A 27,381-nucleotide genomic window follows, 5' to 3' on the forward strand; every position below is an offset into this window, starting at 1 on the left:
AACATGTGAACACCAGCTATTTTAATTACTTATTTAATTTCACCTTGTGAATTTGTGTGTTTAAGTTCTAGCTGGGCAGACGAATATTATAAAAGATATTCCTTCCTACTCAAATACTCAAATATTAATATTTGTGCGTATAATACTTGCCTATATTCTATCCACGGAGACAAGTTATTTATTTATTTAACACTTTAATAGTTGTACAAATATGTTACATGAATACAAGTTAGTAGGGAAAACATAGACTCATTTGTGATTGGCCAGCGATAACAGTTAATGCAGTGTACAGACTACGTGTATATTTTAGTCTGTTCGTGGTACCCAACACCCGTAGTGTGCAGACGCGCTCATATTTTAGATACGATTACGTCCTCGGATAGTGATTAATATATTTTGACGACGCGGTTGGCGCAGTGGTAAAGTAACTGCCTACTGAGCCGACGGTCCCGGGTTCGATCCCCGGTCAGGGCAAATATTTGTGTGATGAACACAATCATTTGTTCTTGGGTCTGGGTGTTATTATCTATATATATATGTATTTATTAAATATTATATTTATCGTCGCCTAGTACCCACAACACAAGCCTTAATTGAGCTTACTGTGGGACTAGGTCGATTTGTGTAATAATGTCAAAAAAAAAAAAAAAAAGAATTATTATAATAACGAGTATCTTTGTAAATTATAATGAAAATAAATGATGTAAATATTTTATTACCTACTCTTGTTTTTATTTTCCTTAACATTCAATATGTTAATTATAACGAAAGTTTTTTTTTTTAATTAATTTTATTAATCGAACTTGTATCTACTAGCCTAATTTATAACACAGGCAAGTGAAGTCTTGGAAAGAAAGCTAGTTTAAATAGTAGCGCAATGTGTACGTGCATTCAGAATGGTTTACGCCCACTGACCTTTTTTGTCTTTGTCATTTGTATGGGATTACATTACAGAGAGAGCGCTATATTAACTAGTATCTGTGGATGGAGTATAGATAGAGTGATATTTGCCCTTCTGGTTGTATGTCATGACCTCTTAAATAATTAATGAAAACCCAAATGTCTTTAAAAATAATTTATTGTTACAACATAAAAATACAATATTTACATAATAATAAGAGACTTATGAGTATATTTAGGTAATATGTACCGGCAGTGGTACATAGAATTGGAAGTAAACTAAACAGCAAGACATTTATCAGTTATGAAAATAATATTTAACCATCATGGCATTTTAGTAAAATTTTTATATAAAAATAGAAATGATTTAGTAGTTAAGTTTAGAGTAAGTGATCTCAATATAAAATATAAAACTTCCATTAAAGTTGCTAATCAACAAGCGTTTATACATAAAGTAAAAAACAACAAAAATTGCACATTAAATATCTATACATGGCTACTTACACAACTTTATATACATGAAAGGCACCTACATGAAAGTCTAAAATGTATTGGCCGTAACTCAAAAACTGGATAAACTGATACGCAACAAGTTTTGAAATGCCCATGTAGTCAGTTTATCTTTTATAAAAACAATAAGATCACAGTATCCGACAAGCATTTTTAAAGACATTTTTCTTTTTGCCGCCGGGCCGATGTTTCACTGGACGCAGTAAGATCGTTCCGTTGCTGTTGTGGTTTGTGAAAGTTCCTGAAATGCAACGATAAAATTGATTAATGATTAAGCATAAGAAGTAATTAGTCACTTTAGTTTCTGTCACGGTAGGTAATAGGAATAGGTATACGATTAGGTATAAATTATCACTTGTTTTCGGTGATTATAATGAATGACCATTCGTAAAAATTGTTTAACGAGACTATTCTTAAACTCTTAAACAACAAGAACATCTAGAAGTAAAAAAAATTCCTCCATCGAAAACCAGTCGACCAATCTCCTCAACAGGACCATGAATTACCTATTAGTCAATTATAAACTCAGCATAACTCATAAGACCTTCATTTAGTATCACACTCGCCTATAGAAGAATACGTAAGAGAGTAGGTACTGCAGAAGCGAAGAGAAGACACTTCATTCAGTAACACGTATGTGACGTCAGCAGCCAATTACAAGGTAGAAGGAAGTCAAATCTTTCATTGGTACCCTAGTCCATTCTCACCAATAACAGGCACGACATCGTGTGCTATGATGTTAGCAGCGAATTGTATTATTGTAGGAGCAAAGAGGAGTCTCCGTTCAGTAACACACTTGACGTCAGCAGCCAGCTATACTGTAGATGCAAACGTTGCATACAATATTATTCTCACCTATAACAGGCGCTACAGCGTGTGCAGTGACGTCAGCAGCGTGTTCCCGCCGCATGTCGGCGAGGCAGCGCGCCGCGAGCGCGCGGAACACGGCGCCGACGTTCACGTCCTCCTTGACGGAGGCGCGCATGAGCCGGCAGCCGAGCGCGCGGGCTACTAGCTCTGCTTCGTCACTGTTCATAGAGAAAAATGCTTGTTTGGTGTGTGCAGTTGCCATAAAGCGGTAGACGAGTGTAGAGATAAACTACGATAACATGGCGCGCCCCTCCAAATTACTGTTTCAATGTGTGTAGTGAAATACAAATATTTAAATATTATATTATTATTATTTATAATAACATAATAATTAAATTATTAATTTTTATTATTATATTATATTACATATTATATTATTTATTATGAATTTCACAAATACTTTCAAACGTTTTGAATTTTGGAGGGGCGCGCCATGTTATCGTAGTTTATCTCTACCTAGTTACTGATTTGAGGAGATCTTTGAATTGAAAATCTATCATATTTCTTAGTTGTGTTTGATGAATATAAGCTGCCGTCTTGATTACCTATATGTACTCAGTTCTCAATAATAAATGATGCGAAGATGTTGTACAATTATTCATAATGATCATATATCCTTAGCATTATTTTTGTAGACGTTTTTTGTATGATCTTTTTTCACAGGAAACTATATGACTATCTAATTGTTATTGCAGTTATATCTGCCCAAGTGCCCATTTATAATGTACACAATAATATTCATCGTAATTAAATACAAAATAATTAGAATACTTACGGTCCAACAACACACTGATCCATTAGATCAATTTTGTTTTGTACGATTATCGTGGGTATCTCTCCACATTCATTTTCCACCTGAAACAATAAAAGAAAGTACATATAAATAATTATAATAATTGGGTTAACTGTCACTACGATTATAGTAATTAAAATAAACGTTGAATTCACCAAATACCTTAGAAATAGAAGAATTATGTGTTATTGGACTGCTGTTTATTATTTAACCAAACTTCTACATTTGAAATACTAATTAAAGCCTATTGATATACAGCCCGGTGACAGAACAGACAACGAAGTCTCAGTAATAAGGTCTCGTTTTACCCTTCGCTAGGTACGTGACCCTAAAAAGTCTAAATAGGTGTAACTACAAGTAGTGTACCAACGTCCAACTGTCATTATTGTTGTCGCTTTAAATATCTAATCTTTCTGTTAGAAGAAAAGCCAGCGTTATAGTTATATTTACTTATGTATTACTAATTATAAAGCTGAAGAGTTTGTTTGCTTGTTTGTTTGTTTGTTTGAACGCACTAATCTCGGGAACTACTGGTCCGATTTGAAAAATTCTTTCGGTGTTAGATAGCCCATTTATCGAGGAAGGTTATAGGCTATATTTCATCACGCTACGGGCAACAGGAGTGGAGCCACGGGGGTGAAACCGCGCGGAGCAGCTAGTGTATTATATGCGGTAAGTGCCTGGACAGAAAATTCCTGGAGACGGAAAAATAAAGAGTGCAACTAAAAATATGGTACCTTACTAACTTGATTCAAAAACTATCCATTCCAAACCGTATCATCATTAATCAAAGTTACAGTACAAGATTAGAGTGAACTAGAGAAATTAGGCGAACATAAAAACTTCTGTGAACTAGTACCTACCAAATCAAATCAAAATGTAGCGGAGAACTCATTAATCCTCGTTTTAGAAACTTGCTTTCGGATCATTAAATTAATATAAAAAGAAACAATGTTAACTCTTTTTGAATTTTTGTATGTATGTTCACATGTACTTTTATTTAATTACATTAAGATACATGTTATAATTAATCTTAATTATTCAAACATAAGATATTATTGTGTAGCAATTTATCATCGTCACTTATCTTTATGTTTCATTTCTCAGTTATTTCTTGCATGATGCTAATCTCTGTGTAGTGTAGGTAACAGTAAAAAACCTGCTGTACATTTATAAATAATATCATATATAATAATATTCTACAAGGAATGTATCTGTTTAACCAGGGTATTTTGAACTAAACCACGGATTAAAACCAAATATTTATTAAAAAATTATCCCTTAATACACAGCATAGAAATGCACACCGGTAAAAACTTGAATGTACATAATAAGTATATCACTGTTGTACTGCTAGGTGGCAATCAGGACTTCCTCTACGACCGGTCATTATTTCAATATCTTCTACAACATCTTCCACCTCAGAAGAAGTCGGCAAATTTCTGGCGAATAGCACCCCTCGACCACCGTTCGAACAATTGATTCCCAGCACGTATCCATCATCCACATCAATAAAAATATACTTGGAAACTTTATTGCACGACCGTATTTGGTTCTTCACTTCATCCTGCCCATAGTAAACTTGGTGTATCGGCTTCCCCGTTGAGGTTTTGTAGCTGGATTCAATTAGATTTTGCTCTGGGATATCAGCACATCCTGGTTCGAGATTGGACTTTGTTATTTTCTTGAAATTCACCAATTCACATCTGTCCCTTTGCCGTTGTATTGGAGGCCAATAGTAAACTGCGTACCAGTCCCCTTCCAATACATTTAAGTCGAAATTGTCACCAGTTTTGTAATAATCCACGCACTGTTGCTCATCTTTCGCATTGCACGCCGCATTTTTTAGTAAAGCGGCAAATATAATGGATATGAATAAATACATTTTGTGGACGTTCTTTTGACACGAATGTTTTGTATATTATGTACATTTTGATGAACTTATGCATGCGATATGTGATAGGATGTTGATTAGGTGCCAACATACGCGGAATGTGTCGGGTCGTGACCACTGATATGTGTATCTATTTTGTGCTGCATTATCGGCTTCTATGTTTATAATCATGCGTAAGACAAAATATGCCAAAAATTAAAAAAAAACACTGTGTTACGGCGCAAATAAATTCACTTCTTGTATCCGTATCGATTTCTTCGCATAATATAAAATATTATGATACGTTTCGCTATCTATGATTAGGCTATAAATAAAATGATACTATTCACCTTAAGTTTCCACGAGTGCAAGGCTAGAAAGGAATCCCTGTCCGTGGTGGAAAATGCTAGAACGCAGGCGTGCGCGCCGCGGTAATACGCTTTGGTGATGGCATCAAACTCTTCCTGACCCGCTGTGTCCCATAACATTAACCGTACTTCTTCCCCGTCGATCCTGCAAGAAAAATTAAAAAATATAATTAATCGAGAAATAAATAAATCAATTCTAAATGGGCAATTAATTGCTTTTATGTTTATTTCCAGGACCAGCATCATATAGACCACTAAAATAAATATATTAAAGAATAAAATATGATATATTAATGTTCTTGAGCAATTAGCACAGCTCTATATAATTCCAAATTGTATCGAATTTCTTCTATGGATGCTAGACAACTGATAAAGTTACCGGGATATATTTGTAAAAAACTACATTCTACAGAAGCAGTTCCTCCTTAGCACTTGGATAACTTGGTTTATATTTGATTTACCACTTTACACTACTTTATTACATTAGTCATTACTGATTAGGATTTATTCAGCATTTGATTTTAAATACGGTACCTACAGCAAACATTGGGAATTCTAAGGTGCTCTTATTTTATAAGTACACATTAATACGATAATAATATTATATAAACAATATTTCTCTAAAACGGAGAAAGCATTTCACGAGCAAATATCAGTAAGCAATTGAGGTCAAATTACTCATCAGTCATCACTAAAGAAAATATTATCATGAAGTGTCGCGAGATGTGATTTTACCCGTTTCTCGAAATTTACCGCAAACATTGGGCTTTCACATGTTCGTAAATTGGCAATATGTTCCGCTTTTTACACAGGTTTTTTAAAGGGTGTTTTTGTATAATTTATAGAATAGTTGAATATTGAGATAAAAGTAAATAATGCATTTTTACTCTGATTAAAATATGGAAAATATAGAAACTTATGAGTTAAAAGTAAAATCAAAGAGATGTTAATTATCTGGATATTTTAGAAATAATAATTTAAAATGTTATTCAAGTTATTTTGTTTTTATCATAGCATAATAAATTGCAAAAACTATGTAATGCATTAAAGTGGATTATCATAGATTTAATATTTTAATACCTAACTATATTTATCTAAAATTGTTGAATACATTCTGAGACAAGTGAATTATTACAATATTTATTAATTAGAAACGGTGTTTCTTTTAATTTATTTTGTGAAAGTCTAATTTTTACTTTTTAAAAAACGTCCGAGAATGAAAAATTCGTCTTTATTCAAAGGAATTCAAAACGTAATGTGCTACGTGAATCAGTCAACTACTGATAAAAGAATAATCCACAAAATCTACACTTTTATACCGAAACATTTCAAACTACGAAACAAAATAGTTATAGTTATATGAAAATAGTTAACAAAAGTAAACCTTACCAGAATCAATCGAGTTTGTTTTTATAAAAGTATACTCGCGTAACTTCGTATAATTCTCGCGTAAACATTTAAAATAACCGAAAAATAAACGAAACAAAAGGGAATAAAAGAAAGCCTTACTCAATCTGTCGTTCCAGAAAGTCCACTCCTATCGTCTTCTTATAATCCCTGGTGAAGGTGCCGCGACAGTACCGCTGTATCATGCTGGACTTGCCGACACCCCCATCGCCCACTATGACCACCTTGAGGGCCACCTCCAGCTCCTCCTCACGCATCCTCGGACCACACACATTAGTGTTGTACCCTGGAAAGAGTGGGGTTTGTTAAATAACAATAATTTAGGGCTTATAAAATATTGGTTTACTAATTGCAAACTAATGACAACTATCAATATAATCTGAGATGTACAAAATGAAGGATAGAGCACGCGTATTTTTTTTGTAAGTACATACTTAAAATAACCTACGAGTAGGAACTAATTAAAAAAAATCACATTATAGTATAAAAAAGTAGCTTTGCGTCGTCTGTATGTTTATATATGCTTAGATCTTTAAAATTACGCAACAGATTTAAATGGGGTTTTTTTAGACTGCTACTGCTAGTACTGCTATACCCATAGACTATACCACATCTTTGGGTAAACGACGCATCGCATTTATCTAAATTTTAAGGTATTTTAAAACATCAGTCAAAAAGGAATTCAATACCTATATAAATAAACGTAAATTTAGCGCATTCTCTACCTAACAAAAGTAAATAGTTTGAATGAAAACGAAATAAGAGGAATAGGCACTCACAATATATTATGGTCTGATCTTTACAGGGAGCACGGTTGTTTACCGTGTAAACACAAAACCAGTTCCAAGGACCACCTGTTTAAACCCATTTAGCTGATTGCGTTCTGGCTTAGATAAGACCACTACCTACATTTCTTGAATTCGTACGTTCATTGCGCACAATTCTTTACAATTGTTCTAATATTTTTGTTCTCAGAAATAATGTAGACCGTATAGGTATTACTAGGTTACTTTAAGGTATATTAATAGGTACATTTGTACCGATGCAAAAAGTGGCGGCATTATGCAAAGCTACTGCAGATTTTTTAGTACAATAGTTTATTCTCTTTGTAAAAAATAGATATTGATTACCAGCTTACTGTCGACAGCGACACATCAAGTTTTTACTTTCAAGCCCGAGTTTCACCAGACACAGATTCCGCACCGTCATGCTAACAGATGAGACATTCCGATTATATCAAGATGTACATCAATTTGTTTTTGGCGGTAACATGCGAATAGTGAGAAATTTATCGCTTTTTTGTTGTCGATCAATTTGGGTCTTCCGCTGATTTAAATTATGTTTAACTCAAATGATAATATAACAAATTTATTTATGACGAAACTTGCTTATATAATTTAAAATATATCCCTAAACTTGTTTTATATAAATAAAATTATTCAAAAGAGCTTAAAACGGTCGTTTACAAGGTTTATTTTTGACATAAGTGATGCATAAAAATATGATTAAAAGCTAATGCTGGACTTTATTAGTTTGCACTTTCTCCGTGTATTCAAAATTTGCAATATTCTATTAATTTTATTATTGTGAAAGTATAGACATTTTTATACTTAATTTAGATTACGAGGAAATAGAATATTCCACTGCCGACTAGCTTTTACTTAAAATGTAAATCGTTTTATTATTTTTAATTGGCTATAAAATCATATCAGCTATGAGTAGGTCAGTAAAAAATAGAATAAAAAAATAAGCATCGATTTACGACACGCTATACGATGTTGAACAACTACTACGTGACTACTATGTACATACTTGTATACGTAGTATATTATTATTAGTCTGTGCTACTACATATGTACCTACCAACCACAGGATATAATATAATAGTTACTACAGATACCTAATCTATGAAAATTTTGTTTAGGTAGGTATTCTGTTTATGAACTCCTAGATAGACAAGTTCATATTTCGCACACAACTGTTTGAATTTTTTTCACAAAATAGAAATATCTAAGATTTATAGGATACTAATTAATGGATTTTAGGTGTTATTAGGTCTTATTTTTATTTGTTGTACCTTTAAATGGCTTTTTAGGTTTGAAGATTAAAATTGTGTGAAATCGATCATAAAACAATTGAGAAAGTTGTTTATAATTTACGATGAATAACTAACCAATTACTTATTGACCATTAAAACAAATGAGTAAAACATGAATACTTATATGTTATAAACATAAATCATAGGACTTGATTGATTTGTTGAATATATATTTTATTTCTAATTATTAATTATTTATTTATTTGCCGTCAACTTTCTATCTAAACGTAAGCTATATGTGAATGTTTGATATTGGATTTAAGATATTAGTTGTATACGTAGTATATTATTATTAGTCTGTGATATTAGCATTTTTTGAGATGATTTATCGATATTCGTGAATTCCTTTCGTTTCTTATGTAATCGGATTATATTCATATCAATTACTCTGTACCTATTTAAGTAATACAAAAAATACTGTTCTCATACTTATTATTAGGGACACTAATAACAACATGATATTTCATTAATTAATAATTATTATTAATTGTTACATTACAGTTATTGTATCATAAGTATCGAATAGTACCTAAATAAAATAATTCTTGATTGAATATTTAATTATGTGTTAATAACACTCTTGACTGACACTGATTTTAAAAGCAATGAAGCGTTTCCAATCAGGCTGCAATTACATTGAACTAGTCTAGTGTTAGTATTTATTACGTTACCTACTTAAAATATTACTTATTTAAGGTTACGTTAGTCTCACGCCTACTACTAAAATATAAATAATATTCTACAAAAACGTTGATGATACTTCGCTTCAATCAAATATAGTGTGAAAACCACAGTGAAAATGCAGTGAAAACACTTGAAGCAACTTCACGGACGTATAAGAAAAAAATAAAGACTGCTTCTGAGATAAATACAATCTGTTTACTATAATTAATAACATGTGCCTATCTATAAATTATCAATGAGTCGATGATCAATACATATACCGTTGTAAATAGATTGTGGAACAGGTATTAAGAAGAAGTGCGCGTTTATTATGATTCATAATTAAATCGACTTACTCAACATGAGGCGTTGATATGCAAATTATTATGAGGTATTTTTTGTTAATTAATTCGCATCTATCTCCAATTCGACATGAGTAAATTTATTCATTCAAATTAGTACGCTTTTTAAAACACTTTGGGATCATTAAATTTAATATCCATCGTTTAGTTTAGACAAATGAGTCAGGTCTTAAAATTATTTTAAAAATGTTAATCACTCTACACTATACCACTATCTATAGCATTTTATTGATGTCTAGGTATTAATCATTCAAATATAAAATTAGGTATATACTATATTATTTTATCTATACATATCCATACTAATCACTATCACTACATAGTATAAAACAAAGTCGCTTTCTCTGTCCCTATGTCCCTATGTCCCTTTGTACGCTTAAATCTTTGAAACTACGCAACGGATTTTGATGCGGTTTTTTTTAATAGATAGAGTGATTCAAGAGGAAGGTTTATATGTATAATAACATCCATCACTACATAGTATAAAACAAAGTCGCTTTCTCTGTCCCTATGTCCCTATGTCCCTTTGTACGCTTAAATCTTTGAAACTACGCAACGGATTTTGATGCGGTTTTTTTTAATAGATAGAGTGATTCAAGAGGAAGGTTTATATGTATAATAACATCCATTAAATAGTGGAGAAGTACTGTTATTTTTGAGGTTTCTAATGTGATGTCATAAATTTTTACATTTTTTCCGCTTACATTGCAAACGCAGGCTGAACCCTACGAGTTTTATCAAAATAATGTACTAAGTATTATAGACATTGAAAAGGTCTACAGAAAAGTCCGCGATGGTATATGTCTATCTCTTATGGATAACCCACAATAACTTTTTTTTGTCATTTACTTTTTACGACAAATAATGGCTAATTTTCGATGCGATTTTAACCAATACAGCATTAATCCTTAACCAATTAAATACCTTGAATACATTGTTCATTTAATATAGATCTATATGGCCCTTTACACTGTATGATTTAAGTGAATATTTTCGAAGATATTACAGATTTAAAAATTGCGGGACGTAGCGTTTGCGGCGGTACCGGCCGGCCGCGCCGCCCGGCTATCGGGCGAGTCGAGCGGGCCGCTATGTTTTTAATTTTATATAGGTACAACGTTCACAGTTTTTCTGTAGTGTATTTAGTATCAGCATTGCACCCGTGCGAAGCCGGGGCGGGTCGCTAGTATTATATAAATGCGAAAGTAACTCTGTCTGTCTGTCTGTTACTCAATCACGCCTAAACTACTGAACCAATTTGGTATGGAGATATTTTGATACCCGAGAAAGGACATAGGCTACTTTTTATCCCGGGAAAATGACGCAATCCCGGAAATGGAACGGGAACGGGAACTATGCGGGTTTTTCTTTGACTGCGCGGGCGAAGCCGCGGGCGGAAACCTAGTTATTAATAAAAGCTAGTTGTAATTTTGGGAAATTAGGAAGAAAACTAAGAAACCCAAGGCACCACTGTTTGCTAGTGTATAAATGGCATTCCCAATCCAAGATTCTTGGATCTTGCATTACCGATTGCATGCCTTCTCCATCATTTAGCATATCTATTATTGAATTTTGCCACAATTTGCGCTGTGGTTAGAACATTAGAACATAACCAATAGAATTACAAATACAGTTACGCTCCAATCATCTAACAGGACGTTCTATACAGACCGAGGAATCGTAGTTTTTCTTTAATATTTAAATATCGACATACATTCACAACATAAACCATGTTTATGAGGAATAACGGATATTTTCGCAGCTCAATGGCACTTGTATCGTAAATATAAGGAAATTTATTGTTTAGTTTCTATGTAGATATATGCAGCTGGTGGGAAAGTCGGGAATGTAACGTTGATGTGACGAATTATGACAGACAATGAGAAAATGTTGGTCGGAAAAGTGTACCTATATATTTTAAATCAGGAAATTATGTAAAAAATACATTTGTAAGTATAAGTATATGTAACTTTAAAATGTGTCTGTAACTGATATAATATGTGTAATAAATTAATAATAAAAAAATGATGTGTGGAAAATTGGTGTAAAAATTAGTTTATTTTTAATAATACATAATTCGTAAGTAATTCAGTTCTAACTTCTATGTCCGTACATATTGCTTATTTATTAACCTTGACAGTACCTATGTAGGTATATATGAATATTTTTATCTTGCCAAGTTTTGCTTTGTACCAAGTCTATCTATTTTTGTAGCTGTATTTTAAACTGTACGCCTAATGAGCTTAAGTCCTGAACAAGGCCAATACATCAGCAAGTCAGATCGGATGCAGTGTCGTCATCAATCTCCGATAATTACCATTTCTTCTGCACGCACACATTTATCACATTGTCTACGCATGTGTTGCGTAAAATCTACCGTTATAGGAAGAAAATTTAAATAGAAATCGCGATGCAAAATCTGATTCATTATTCTGTGATTATAAACAATAAAACAGATGAAATTTTTTTGTTAACTTGAAGACAACGAGTGGTTAATTGCTAGATCTCATCGAAAGTGCAAATTATACTATACCAAATGATTCCAAATTGGAAATTTGGACTATGCATACGGTTGTCATATAGGCAAACAAAATATAGGTAGAGTTTAAGTGAATTATATTCAAGCAAACAATAATTTTTTAGTTTAAGTGAATTATATTCAAGCAAAAAATATTATTAATTAGGTAGTTACTTACCCTTTTAATATTATAAAATTTATAATGTAAGTATTCAATTTTCAAGCTTTTAATAAAGAATAGTAAGTAAGTATGTAAGTTTTTTCATATCATAGTTATCAAGTATCAACTGCAAACAAAACTAAACCGAACAAAAGGCTGCAAGTTTCAAGTCTCGTATTGTTTCATTCATGGAACAGTTGAATTCGATATCGTCAGATATTTAAGAAACAATACATTTCGACCTTGAAGCGCGAAAACTTTTTTTTTTTTTTTTTTTTTTTCTGTTATGGCAAGAAGCTAAAACTATTTGCCAGTGTCAAGTAAAAGGTAGGGAATCCATACACGGGAAAATAGGATAGTACGATATTTTACAAGGTGATCAGAAGAGTTAGGCCAAAATTAATACAAGTTACATTATAATATTACATATTATTCACATAAACTAAATAGATTAAATAGAAACTAAAAAACATTACAATTTGACGTTATTCTTAAATATAAAAGTAGATATATTATTTTATTATTTTTTAGGATACATAAATAGATATGACATACGAGTAGGAAGAGGAACATTTGAAGAAATTAATGAATCATAAAAGGAAGAATGATCGTATAAAGAGCAAGAGAAAAATATATGGTCTATATTTCCCTCATCCTCTCCACACTCGCAAACTTCACTATTTAATACGCCTATTCTGGCTAAATGACTAGAATACACATTTGTCCTATTCTCATGCGACTTATTGTAGATATAACTAATTTATTTGCTTCAACACCAACAAACCAAGGTTTTATGGGGATTACCGGTTGAATTCTATAGTAATTCCTTCCCTTATGCTGTATGGGTCATTTTCAAAATATTTGTACGTCACGAAATTGTCAGTAAACTGTTTCGTTAGGAAATGTCAGGAAGTTGTAAAAGTAAGGCTGTATTCAGAATAAGGTAATATTACATATAAAAACGTAAGAAGTCACTAGTTAAAAAAAATATATATTTTTAGTTACAAAATAATCAACAAACAATCAATTTTTATAATTCTTTGTTTGCTTTTCCTTTTCTTTTCTTCTATCATTAGCTTCTTTCCATTTTTGTCTTCGAGCTTCTTTTTCACTGTCATTAAGATCTGATATTTTTCTTTGTCTTTGTTTCACTTTCTCGAGGTGTTTTTTCCTTTTCTTTTCATATTTTTCAGGGTTTTGCTTTTTTAGTTTTTCAATGTATTTTTTTGCCGTTCGGCACCGGTTAGCGGCATTCTGAAACTAAAAAAAGCTGTTGGATATATGTATTTTGAATAAAAATAAAAACAAAAGTAAGCATCACTCGTGTGGGTGGAAAAGCGATCAACACTAAATGCAATAAGGCAAGCGTTATCCCATCAGAAACCACTTGTAAAATTGGAGGCCAAGACTCACTGATCCGCTTTCACTATAAAAAAGTTATCAGATCCCAGGAAAAGTCAAGTCCCTAAGCCCGACTTTACTAACCCTACATCATGGTTTAAAAAAGTATGGCCTGTAGTTACAAAAAAATAATCTTGAGAGATTTATTGTTTTTCTCCTTTATTTTTATTCGTTACATTAATTTAACACACATTTTAATATCTTATTTTCATACTTTACACATGAGACCACAGCTTTACCGTCTACAATTTACTGACGTCAGTAAATGTCAAGAAATTGTTCGTCAGTAACATGTAAAAAATAACCTAAGAAATACTTTTACACAAAACATAATCACATTTACCATTAGATTGAAAGTGTAATCTATTACTCTAGTCATAATTTAAGTATATTACAATTGCGGTAGGTGAATTCTTCAAAATGTACTTACTTTTGTTGAGAATGCGTCGTTAGGAAATTGTAACTAAATTTTTTGCACAGCACACTACTGGACTTCTTCCATGTCTGGACGACGAACAAAATGGCGGCGCGTTAATGTGACCTTACTTTTCGTGACCTGACCAGTGTTGCCAATGATTAGAGTTAGATTCCTCTTCTTTGTGATACAAGAAGTTGGTTAATTATGTCAATAAATCAGTGTCACGAAATTGTAACGATTGATAGGGACATTTTTATAATATGTAAGGTAACGGCACCAGTAGTGGACAAGCATCCAGTAATGGACAAAATAAATATAAAATTTAAATATTAAGACCAAAATTCACGTTATATAATTTGGGAATACTTAAAATAAAAGTTTGGTTCATAAGCTATCAAAATACGACATTTCATCTTATTCGGCCAAAACGTTTGAAGATGGCAGAACGTTATGTTTAGTTGCTGCGACTCGTTTCGAAGAAATCCGTTTTTACTAAGGAAATCCTTAAGGAAGTGAGGACACAATTTTGGTTATAAGAATTTTTGTATAAATGTTAGCAAAATTTGATATTACTTTTATTTATAGTAGTTAATTGTACGAAATATTACACGATTTAGTATCATGATAGGTTAAGTTGTTTAAATAAAATTCTTCAGTGTCCATAACTGGATTTAATTCTATGGATATATCCATTTATGGACATATGTCGAAAATAAACTTTTTTTAAAGGTATTAATTACATGCCCTTTTCTGTATTGTCTTTTCATTCTGATTAATAATATACCTATCACGACCATTTCAAACAAAGGGTTCCAATATTGTACAACAATTGTCCATGACTGGATTTGCTTTGGTTCCTTTAATGGACATTGACATTTTTTGTTAAAATTACACTAATGGGTCCAACAACATAATATCTATCTACCCATGAAGAATATATTTTAGAACAATGGGTCATTATGTGCTGTGCGACTCGTTCTCGGCTTCATTCTGTATTACTGCGTAGAGAAGTCGCATACTTATGCGTATTGTAACGCATCTATCATAGAGAGTTCTCTGATGAACTGTTTGGATCGCTGTCTGCTGCTAAATTCCACCACCATATAGCACACACGCTTAAATTTCATCCACACCATCTTGACAACAGTTTAAAAAAAGCTTTTTGCCTCGTGCTACAATTTGGAATCCATATCGATGGACCGATCAGATTAAGGCTGTTGGCGGATTCAGATTGTCGATTCACTTCACGAGTGTAGCGGAATGCCAGGAAACAGAGAGATATGGCGGAATATCGTGAAGCGGGTAACATCTAACCCCCCAAACCTCATGTTGACCACGTTCGCTCTGACGAGAGTGATATGACGAAGAAGAAGAAGTCCCAAAATAGATGGAATGGCAGTACTTTTTTTAGTTATATTTTTCATCCCTGACTTATTGAGAAAAAAAACCCATATTGGTGTTTCTTAACGGACATAACTCGTATTTAACGATGCATTTGTCCAATTTTTGCCTAGAAAATGGAAATTAAGACTGTTTTATTTAATATTAATATTATAACTATGCAAAATAATTAATAAGTACTATTTTTTATAAATACATCCCCGATTTATTATATTCCAATCATCATTTTCAAGATTCTATTGATAACTATAAGTCTTCTCCAAGTGTAAATAACTGGAGAAAAAACATTAGGTACAGTCCATAAATGGGTGTTCATAACTGGATGTTGTCCAAAACTGGGTGTCCATCATTAGATTTTCACTGTCCATCACTGGTGCAAAAAAGTGGTTTTTTAATTTATAAATAACTTCATTATTTATGCATTGTAATCTTTTTTCTAACATTGGTTACGTTAAACTAACATTTAACTAAAGGTATAACTTAACAATATCCAATAAAGTTAAAAAACCTACGAGAAATTTGCAAAAAACTTCAATTTTTTCCTTAATCTGTACAAGACTGGTGCCGTTACGTTAATTCTTCGTTTATTTAAGGTAATTTAAATAGTTTAATCTATCAGATATAACACTTCAAACATTGCTTTTTAATTATGATACAAAAAAATAGGAAGTTTCATACAAAAATTCTGATAAAAATATTGGTTTTCATTGTCGTCCACATAGGGGACAATAAAAAAATGTATGGAGCTCTTTTTGTTACTTTATTTTCACATTAAATTTATGTAAGAATTTGAATCGCAATTCATTGCTTTTTATCAGAAATGATATGCAGTATGCTTAAGTTTAGTCTGTAAAACGTTAACAATGATTTATTTCAGTCGTAACCATATTTTTTTCGAAGATTTTTTAGGGGGACAAACATTTTGTGGTAATGTACAATTATTTTGAAAACGACTCGTATCTGTCCACCGTAGACCGTATTCCACGCTTCAAAGAGAAATCGTTTCGGTAATGTTAAGAGATCATGAGAGTAGTTAATGTATGGATACATATTACATATCTCTACACTGCACTGCATCCTTGGCCAAGCTATCAGCCCTATCATTTCCGTGGATATATAAATTGAAATGATTGAAATATTTTTAAAACGAATGCCAACACTATTTACATATTTATTATTATGCGCTGGTTAGACGTTTAAATTGTATTGACTTTTTAATAAGTATGGCAGCACCACCATACCCATCAATTCTGTCATCACGAAATACAAAACAAACTTAACCTGGAATTCGAAAGAAGAGATTTAGTTTTAACCAAGTCTCATTTAGAGCAATTAAAAAAGGATTGTGCTTATTTATTATGTGAATTAGATCTGACTTTTTAGGTATCACGCTTCTGCAGTTCCACTGTATTATTTTGGAATCCATGATTACTAAATAAACTATCAATTACTTTATGTAAAGTGGCAACGTTGGACGGTTTCAGGGTGTTATTTTTCAATAGAGTGTTGATAAGTAAAGTAATTATATCCATTATCTGGGAAGTTTCAGATTCATTAGGGGCTACTTGATAACCGCAGCCATTTTCAGGCGTAGGAATCTGAGCTTCCCTAATAATAGCATTATGAGCATTTTTATCAAAACCCTTATTATTCTTAGGAGGCAATTTTGGTTTTAAAAAATAAGTCTTTTTGTAGGATGAATTTGAACTATTTACATTCAATCTATTTGTGGTTGAATAAGCAGATGAAGACATTAATACATCCCCATACGACTTTGATACATTTGGGTAAAGTTTACTTGCTTCCCCGTAAGATATATTTTTTTCAGACATACTTATTTTAATATCCTTTTGGCGTTTAAATTCTGGACAGATTTTATTAGTTGCAAAATGGAAGCCTGAACATAACAAACATGATGCACAATCTTCTTCCACTGTACAAGTGTCGCCAGAATGATCTTGACCACACTTATAACATCTGGGTTTGGAACGACATATATTTTTAGTATGACCATATCTACAGCATTGAAAACATTGGATGGTAGGGAAAATGTAAAGATTAACTGGCAGAGAGTTATAACAGGCATACACACGTTCAGGAAGAACTTGACCGTCAAATGTAAGAACAACAGATTGTGTTGGTCTCCAAGATATGGAACCATCAATAATAACCTTATAATTGATCCTTCTAACTTTTATAATTTTTCCACAGCCAGCTGGAGTTGAAATATTTTCTATTATTTCCTCTTGGGACCATTCAGAAGGTATTCCTTTAACAATACCAATGCGACTTATGTTAAATGTTGGTATTTTTGCACTTAGCTTATTTAATTCTAAATTTTTATTTTTAATAAAATCATTAGCATCCTTTGGCGTTGAAAATGCTACAATACAACGATTTCTCCCTATTTTTTTAACACTACCAGATACTATATTTTTAATATTGTTATTTTTTAAAAATCGACCAAAAGTAATGGGATGCAATGTTGTTCCATCGCCAGGTGTTGACTCTGTACGCTGAACATGAACAATATAAGGGAAGGAGTCAGTAGATAGGTATTCTGAACGTAAATTTGGTAAAGCCGATTGTTCATTCATATTATTATTATCATTCTTATAGGATTCATTAAAAGTAACATCAGAATTGGACTTTTTATTAGGCTCAGTGCTATCACTGTCCTGTTTCCTTAGCCTGCGTTTTTTAGGAGTGCTTTCCACCCAACTATTTTTTAATGCATAATCGTTTTCACATTCTATACTTGGAACCGTAATATAACTAGCTACTTCAGGACCAAGTTGGAAACTTGGTCCTGAAGCTATAGGGTCGGGAGGATCGTTCATCGATCAGCCCGCCAAAATTTAAGTGCAAAAATTTTTTTACATACTATAAATCAGAATAAAATAGACTTACCAATGAAAAAACTACTAACTACACTAATTTACAAGTTTATATATAGTAAACAAAAGATATATACAAAGCCAAACTCAATTGAACATTAATTTAAATTTTTTTTCAAATTAAATTTCAAAAATTACACCCGGCTCGTTCGAAGATTCCCGCGCTTTTTTTGCGCGAAAACTTCCGCGCCATCAAGTTCTCTTCCACAGATTAAATATGACGCAAGCAAATAACTTCGTTGTTTTGGACTTTTTGGTTTGATTGCAAATTGGCGGAACGAATTGATAGACACGACACAATTTTGTTTCGCTAGACTTTAACAAAAACTAATTTTGTTTATTTACAGTTCTTGTGGAGAAGTTTGAAATTGAGACAAAAACAAAAAGAGTACAACTCTTTTGCTTGCTTACTTACAAGTTTTTACGATGTTTTATTTACAAATTTCTTAGAAATAAGTAAATGAACGAAATGATGATGTGTTTAGAGTAAAATTAAGTTTAGCAATGAGTTTAGGGTAAAATGATGTTATAAATTTTTAGGGTTCCGTAGCCAAAATGGCAAAAACGGAACCCTTATAGTTTCGTCATGTCCGTCTGTCCGTCTGTCCGTCTGTCCGTCTGTCACAGCCGATTTACTCGGAAACTATAAGTACTACAGTGATGAAATTTGATGGGAATATGTGTTGTATGAACCGCTACAAAAATATGACACTAAATAGTAAAAAAAAGAATTGGGGGTGGGGCCCCCCATACATGTAACTGAGGGATGAAATTTTTTTTTTCGATGTACATACCCGTGTGGGGTATCAATGGAAAGGTCTTTTAAAATGATATAAAGTTTTCTAAAAAACATTTTTCTTAAAGTTTGAAAAAAAAAATATATTTGAAAATATTTATTTAAAAACCATATGTTTTTACACAAAGTGAACGGTTTTTGAGATATCAGCTCTCAAAGTCGTAAAAAGTATGTCCCCCCCCCTCTATTTTTATAACTACGGGGTATAAAATTCTAAAAAAAATAGAGGTGATGCATGCTAATTAACTCTTTCAACGATTTTTGGTTTGATCAAAGTATCTCTTATAGTTTTTGAGATAGGTTGATTTAACTGTAATTTATTATATTTGCTGCTACGGAACCCTTTGTGCGCGAGCCCGACTCGCACTTGGCCGGTTTTATTAATTGTTCAAATCTGTACAAGTAATGTAAATTGTAAAGTGTAGAAGTATTGATTGTAAAGTGTAGAAGTATCACCATAACAGTTTGATTAAATCGAAGTTTTTACCTTCACGAATTTTTCCATTAAATTCACAAAATTCTATATCGTATAACAACCTAAAGATGATTACGGTTTCAACTCATGTACTGGTATTGCTAAATATGTATACTTATACCCTGTACATTGTACGTGCAAGTAGCGAAACTCGACATAAGTTAAAATGTTGATGGAGAGTGCACAAACCTGTCCCTGCTTTCTCATAACACCGGTACTCGTCTTCAAGTACAATACGTAGGCATATTCTAACAGTACTAAATATTTAAAGCCTGTTATTTTTTGAAATTCCTTTTTATTAGTTGACTAAGTATAGGCACAGGTAGGTAGGTACCTGTTTATCGTGCGAATAACCCAGTTTATAAAATTGCTGAGATTGTAATTTTAGCACGACACAGATTTTGCCTTTTGCAATCTATACTAATATTATAAAGCTGAAGAGTTTGTTTGTTTGTTTGTTTGAACGCGCTAATCTCGGGAACTACTGGTCCGATTTGAAAAATTCTTTCGGTGTTAGATAGCCCATTTATCGAGGAAGGTTATAGGCTATATATCATCACGCTACGACCAATAGGGGTGGAGCCACGGGGGTGAAACCGCGCGGAGCAGCTAGTATTTTATAACCGTGCGAAGCCGGAGCGGGCCGCTATGATTTTATAACAACGTTCACAGTTTTTCTGTAGTGTATTTAGTTTAGTTCAGCATTGCACCCGTGCGAAGCCGGGGCGGGTCGCTAGTTAATTATAATATCGAATATTACCTAAATTCAAAAATAACGTTACACATTGGACCTGACAAATGAAAGAAACTCTATCTTTCAACTACAAATTAATTCAACAAAATACATACTGTGCGTATATTAATATTCAGTGGAATAAAATAGTTCCCATTATAACATTTAATTTAGGCAGGGCATGATCAAAAGATACAACTCTAAACGATAAAAGATATTATAATTCACAACTCAGTGACAGAATACGGATGGTCGTTCAACTCGAAATGGAATGCGATCTCAAATGGATTGTTCTTCCACACTCCATCGAGTAATTGTCATATCATATCCATTGAATTGTTGCTAGCTTGATTCTTCACATCAATGTGAAGTCTGCAAAGTAGATTGAAAAGAAATAATCGCGCACCACTTATTGCAGCGATATATTTGCAAACTGGTTAGGATAGTAATTGGTTGTACTAATATGAAAGTTCCTCTAAGCTACTTGGTTAATAGGTACATTATTTGCAAGATAATCAGTCAACTGTATAAGTAGTAAAATAGTAACACAGTATTACAATAATATGGTAATACTGTGATAGTAACTGGATAGTAGAATAGAAATATTATTTTACTATTGCAGCTTTGTAGAAGTAGAATCTTTTCCTTCCTGAGGTTTGTTGCCATCTCCAAAGTTATAAGTAGTCCTTTTGTTTCCAGATATTTGCGAACCTTTACCAAAGATTTTCTCATTTATATTTCTCATCAGAAACGAGGTTAGAATTAAACCTGGAGTGCAAAACGCAATACTCCACTACTTTCATCGACTATCCATATGCGGTAACAATTCACTGGGCTACGATACAATTTCCGCCAAGTTTACGATTCTATGATTCTAGTGTGAGTATCCGAGTTCCCGTGAACCGTTTATGAATGGCGCGCGGCCTTGCCAACGCCGCGCCGCGATGGCGGATGGGGTGATTGGCCTCGAAAGATCCCTTCGGAAGGAATTTTTTTATATCGCCAAGTTTAGTACCTTAGGACCTACCTACATCAATTACTTTTTTTATAAGTCCTAACACGTTTTTGGATATTTAACGAATGAAATGTTATATTTTGCTCCCAAAAGGTTTTGTTGGCAAGATCGTAGTTTTACATTTTGAAATTAAAATAAAAATAAACCTAGAAAAGCTTCTAAATTATGTTAAGTAGGTAAATATTTAATTGCATGACCCAAATACCACGCTTTTGTGGCAAATCTGAAGGAAAGCAAATATTATGTAGGTACCTAGTACCTACCCACCTATGGGCTATGTACCTACATAAAGAGCCATATTAAGAAGTGCGAAACTAAATACTAATTACTAATTAGATAATGTTATGCGGGCGTTCATCTTACAATTAGTTACAACACTCCTTCAACACTCACATTCATTAAAATTTAATGTCATCACTCAGAAGTCATTCAGTCAGTCAGTCAGAAATATACAGAAATTGTCTGATAATATATATCTATTATATTATTACGGTTTAGAAAAACCTAGCTATTACATAATACAAATGAGTTAGACTAATAAGGCTATATAAAAACGCTGACACCACGTTCCCAACATAACAACAGTAGACAGGTGCACGGCACCTGCCGATGTTCCAGTTTTTGTTTAACAAAACGTCAATTCCGGGACTGGTTTTTAGAATAAATAGTTGTTGAACTTCAACGTTCAAACTCTACTTTTTAAATTGGCTGAAAACTTGCGAATTGATACTTTTCATAAAATGTTTGCGTAATTGAATGAATGCACAAAATTTTGATCTGTCTTATCAACGTTTTCAACAGAAAGTTTTGAGAGTAAGTAATTTTGTAAGTGTATAATGCTCTAAATTACATGTCCATATTAACTAAATCATAGTTATGGAACAATTAAAAAATCGGGTACGTAGGTACCTAATATTGAAAACAATAGGATGATAGGATGCTTATGTGCAACAAAATAAATAAATAAGGAAATATACCTACGTATTAAAAATGCAAATTCACCTTCTATAATGTAATTTGTTTAGTACGTAATCGTTTTGTCATCATCATGGACGTATAAAAAAAGACGGACGCCGTATTACGAACAAACAACGTGAAGCCACCATAGTAAGCTAGCGATCGCGTAAAGACAATAAACACGCACACACTCTCACCATAGTAAGCTAGTCGGCCGCCATTACGTCGTGAACTACAGTGCGACACAAAAGAGATGAAAATAAATGAGGGCGCCACCGTCGCTCATATAGCAACACTGATACTGCGACGCAAGCGATCTTGATACTATAGAATAAAAATCCAAAAATCTATATAATATAATCTAATAGACTACAAGCCCGCATAGGACAAAAATATGGGTCAAATGAACCACCAGGGGACATATCTAGAACGATAGCAGAGCAAAAAATAATAAGATTCATCACTATGCCGTCACTTGTAAGCTGTCCAACTGAGTGCAGATGAGAATTGAAAAGTACAGGTAGACTCGGTAAATTTTGGTCATATATTTTTGTACGGCATTCTTAACCATCGATAGATCCATTAAAAATAATAAGAAACCGCTCAGTGCCGTACAAAAATGGTGGTCCACCAAGTCGGAATTTTTATTTAATTTCCGAGAGTTACCGGGGGTAAATTTGGTCATTTGACCATGTACGGCATCTGTGTCATACTATTGCTATACTGCTTTTAATCCATTATTCCGCAACGCCGTACAAAAATCATGGGGACAAGGGGAAAAAATCGAGAGTTGCAATCCCCTCTCTTTCCCCACTCCAGGGGGTCATTTGACTAAGTACGGCTTCGGTTCTAAAACATTATCTAGCACTCAAAAGTACTATTAGAAGCAATGCCGTCAAAAAATAATTGTTCTTTTAAATGTATACCAATAATCATCTTAATTTCATCGAATTCTTGATATAAAGAGCTGTAAGGTCATTTGACCCTGTACGGGAACTTTTTTTTTAACATGATATTGTAAAATTCAATTGTTGTATAGTATTGCCGTTCAAAAGAAACCGTTCTAAAAAAAGTTATAGAGAAATGCAAAACCAGAAATTTTGTTAAAGTTTAAACATCGTAGATTAATGAAATATAATAGTTTTCTACACTTTATCCGTTGTTTTAAATAGTATTAACATAGATAAATTAGGAAAAAACGATGCCGTACATTTTTGTGCAGACCACATCTTTTAGGCTGATGAAAGCGACGAAAGCTACAATTTTAGGCTGGTTGCAGAGCTTGACCGACCGTCAGTGCGTACCGTCGGTCCTGACGATACGCATCAACAATTGTATGACTATGACACTAATGCGCATGACAATACGCGTGCGTATGGTCGGTCTAGCTATGAAAGGTTTTATGAATTTCCATACATATGACAAGCGCGACTGACGTACGCACTGACGGTCGGTCTAGCTCTGCAACCAGCCTTAAGGGTGCTTTATGGCCATTTGATACAGTACGGCATTAACATATTTTTACCCAACTACGGCAAAGCAAAAGGAGGGTTATGGTTGTTTACAGGTCATGTATGTATGTTCATCTATTCCCTCGTAACTTCTAAACTACTTATCAGAATTCGACAAATGACATATCATTCGTCGCGTCTGAATTGTTCACTGGATAACCAGCCACCAGCTAGCTAAAGGCTATATGGGGTTTCACAAAATCTAATGTGGCGCCCTCTAGCGGACAAAACATACAGAGTAAAAAAATAAAGTTAAGATAAATATGCAGTGTTTGGTATCATTTGAAAGCGCTTTACTTGTACATTTTGAATATGTATATATTACTAGCATTTGCTTGTGACTTTACCTGTATTCATGGACTGATTGCATATAATTCACATCTTTTCGTTCATAGCTTTTTTATTAGTTCATCAATTTAACGGAGTCCATTCCACCTGACTCCGACTTTCCAAGGTGATAATTAACCACCTCGAGCTTCTTAATATTAATGTATATTTATATTTTATTATAAAAATATAAAGCAAACATTTCGTTATATGGATTTTTTTCTTTTTCAGATTTTTCCCCTTTGAACCAACGAAAATGTACGGCACATGAAAAAATATTATCTATGCATAAAATACTTTAAAAATAAATTTATTTCGTGTTGTGTCAAATGACCCCCTGGAGTGGGGAAAGAGAGGGGATTACAACTCTCGATTTTTTCCCCTTGTCCCCATGATTTTTGTACGGCGTTGCGGAATAATGGATTAAAAGCAGTATAGCAATAGTATGACACAGATGCCGTACATGGTCAAATGACCAAATTTACCCCCGGTAACTCTCGGAAATTAAATAAAAATTCCGACTTGGTGGACCACCATTTTTGTACGGCACTGAGCGGTTTCTTATTATTTTTAATGGATCTATCGATGGTTAAGAATGCCGTACAAAAATATATGACCAAAATTTACCGAGTCTACCTGTACTTTTCAATTCTCATCTGCACTCAGTTGGACAGCTTACAAGTGACGGCATAGTGATGAATCTTATTATTTTTTGCTCTGCTATCGTTCTAGATATGTTCCCTGGTGGTTCATTTGACCCATATTTTTGTCCTATGCGGGCTTGTAGTCTATAAAATAAATACCGCGGTTTAAACCGTTATAATTGTTGTATTGTAGCAATAGTGTAAATTTAAGACAAAAATACATTAGTATTTTAATTGACCTACCTAGGTCAAATTTTACTTAAATGTATTTGGAATTAGTTATTTTATAAAAATCGGTCAAGTGTTTAGACTGCAGAGGCGCACATAGAATCAAATATACAAACAAACAAGCATACATGCAGCTCAAACACATTACCCTCTTTCTGGGTCCGTCGGGTAGAAAAAAACAAGGCGATTTGAAAACCACATATTTTTATTTTTTTTGTAGATAAATTTTGTACATTAATATAATTCATCAAAATCTAAATATTCTACTCCTTCAAAGGACTGATCATCACTCTGTTTCGAAGTACTGGCAAGAGGGTACGGGGCATCTTCAGTATCTGTAAATATGATACAGTAAATATGATTTTTTTTCTTATGGTTTGATTGATTAATACCTGTATGAAAACAGTTATCACTATACTATGTAGTAAAATCTAAACTAGGTACTTTATTTGAGGCTGGTTGGATTGGATATAACTTCTTGACTCAAATTGTGCTGATCGCACTATAAAAACTAGTTTTTGTTTACATACAAATAACCTCAAATTAAATTGCGAAAACGTAATAATCGCCATACATACATACATTAAACACTCGTCACTAATGGAATATTCTATTTTACGTAGTACTGAGCAAAAATAAATGGAATCTCACCGGTATATTCTGCTGTACGTTTGTAAACGTTTTCCAAATCAGTCAATAAATTTCCAGCTTGAAATTCGGACAAACACCGAATAAAAACTTTATACACCACATCACGGACACCGCTACGTTTAACCTTTTTCATGATGTCTCCTTTTTTATTTAAATTTCTTGTTCTAAATAACAATTTTATCTCAATAATTCTCCACTTCACGAAAAAAACAACAAATTTTTATTCAACTTGACAGCTACATTGCCAATTCAGGGTTGCCAGGTAATGAAAAACGAATTAGTTCCAAAATAATTAATTTCATCTCTTTTATGTCGTACTATACCGACTGATTAACTGCGTCACTGTTTCACAAAAAATATTTAAAATGCCGTCTTGCGTGGTTAAATGGTGTCGCAACAGTACAATTTTAAATAACAAAACACAAGGGATTACATTCCACAGGGAAGCAAGTTATTTCTTTTATGTTTTAATGACAAAATTATTACGGCAAAATTTATAGAAAAAAATACAGCCGCCATTGTCATCAACACAGCTGTTGCCATGGCAACATGGCACACCCGCATGGATGTTTCGCCGCCATTACTAGGCTTCACTCAATATTTAGGCGATATACCGTCCGTCTTTTTTTATACGTCCATGGTCATCATTATTAAAATAACTTATAAGTATGACTTGTTATTTCGACAGCCAATAAAATACAATCAAGCTCGATTTGATGCAACTTTTACTTTCATGGCACACAACTATGTATCACATGAATAGGTGTTATTATTGAAGCCACTTTCTCTATAAATTTCATAACATTGTTATATGTAATATAATATAGTATTGCATAAGAAAACATGAGTTTTGCCATGAGGTAATTTACAGATACTTAATAGATGTATTAAATAGCAAAAGTTCAAATCAATAATTTGAATATTTAAAGCACTACTTATAAAGAAATAGATTCAAATATAGATTTATTTAAGTATATGCATGAAAATAATACAAAGAAGATGCGTTTGATATGAGTTTGGAGGCGTGAACCGTGACTGGCTGGACAATGACCTACTAATAACGGATTTTCGAAACATTATTTCAAGATTTTTCTGTATCATATTGTACTTTTATTAAGTTAATATTTATGTTCACAAAATTCTCATAATATAAGGAAGGATAACATGCTCGGCAGCTTTTTGAAATGAGAAATCGGAATGGTTGGCTTCAATTTGTAGCGAATTACTTTTAAGTTAGTTGACAATAATTGTACCCACTAAATATTTTTTTTACAAGTAACTAAATATACCCAAACTGAGAGCATGTACCGCTTGAATAAAGGCATGAAGCCGAATTATCCGGCATATCTGAAGTCTAATTCTTATTCCTTTTACATTAGAAATGTTGTAGGTACATTCTACATTA

The 27,381-nt window shown here is 32.9% G+C and overlaps 3 protein-coding genes across 3 annotated transcripts in view; all 3 read right to left on the reverse strand.

The window, feature by feature from the left end:
- Positions 1-1,442: 1,442 nt before the first annotated feature.
- Positions 1,443-27,381, reverse strand: part of Rab23 (RAS oncogene family member Rab23) — a 32,696-nt gene continuing 6,757 nt past the window's right edge. The window contains exons 2-6 of the mRNA XM_090111024.1: positions 6,824-7,007; positions 5,297-5,459; positions 3,056-3,135; positions 2,266-2,438; positions 1,443-1,651 (exon numbers count right to left, since the gene is read on the reverse strand). Of these exons, the coding sequence (XP_089967150.1) occupies positions 1,542-1,651; positions 2,266-2,438; positions 3,056-3,135; positions 5,297-5,459; positions 6,824-6,978 (681 nt within the window). The 5' untranslated portion in view covers positions 6,979-7,007 and the 3' untranslated portion in view covers positions 1,443-1,541. The remainder of the gene's footprint in view (positions 1,652-2,265; positions 2,439-3,055; positions 3,136-5,296; positions 5,460-6,823; positions 7,008-27,381) is intronic.
- LOC149901647 (uncharacterized) lies at positions 4,323-5,180 on the reverse strand. The gene has a single exon (XM_090111025.1). It carries the CDS (start codon positions 4,956-4,958, stop codon positions 4,413-4,415), a length of 546 nt encoding a protein of 181 aa, XP_089967151.1. The 5' UTR covers positions 4,959-5,180; the 3' UTR covers positions 4,323-4,412.
- Positions 17,008-18,795, reverse strand: LOC149901648 (uncharacterized). The gene has a single exon (XM_090110841.1). The coding sequence runs from the start codon at positions 18,580-18,582 to the stop codon at positions 17,122-17,124; it is 1,461 nt and encodes a 486-aa protein (XP_089966967.1). The 5' UTR covers positions 18,583-18,795; the 3' UTR covers positions 17,008-17,121.

This window comes from Colias eurytheme, chromosome 16 (assembly GCF_061535395.1).
Source record: "Colias eurytheme isolate Ceu_HAF_F1 chromosome 16, ilColEury1 Martin Lab GWU primary, whole genome shotgun sequence".
In the NCBI taxonomy this organism is placed as follows: Eukaryota; Metazoa; Arthropoda; class Insecta; order Lepidoptera; family Pieridae; genus Colias; species Colias eurytheme.

Excerpts from the sequence above, each read along its gene's own strand:
- LOC149901647 (XM_090111025.1), bottom strand. The coding sequence starts at position 4,958 with ATGTATTTATTCATATCCATTATATTTGCCGCTTTACTAAAAAATGCG.
- LOC149901648 (XM_090110841.1), bottom strand. The coding sequence starts at position 18,582 with ATGAACGATCCTCCCGACCCTATAGCTTCAGGACCAAGTTTCCAACTT.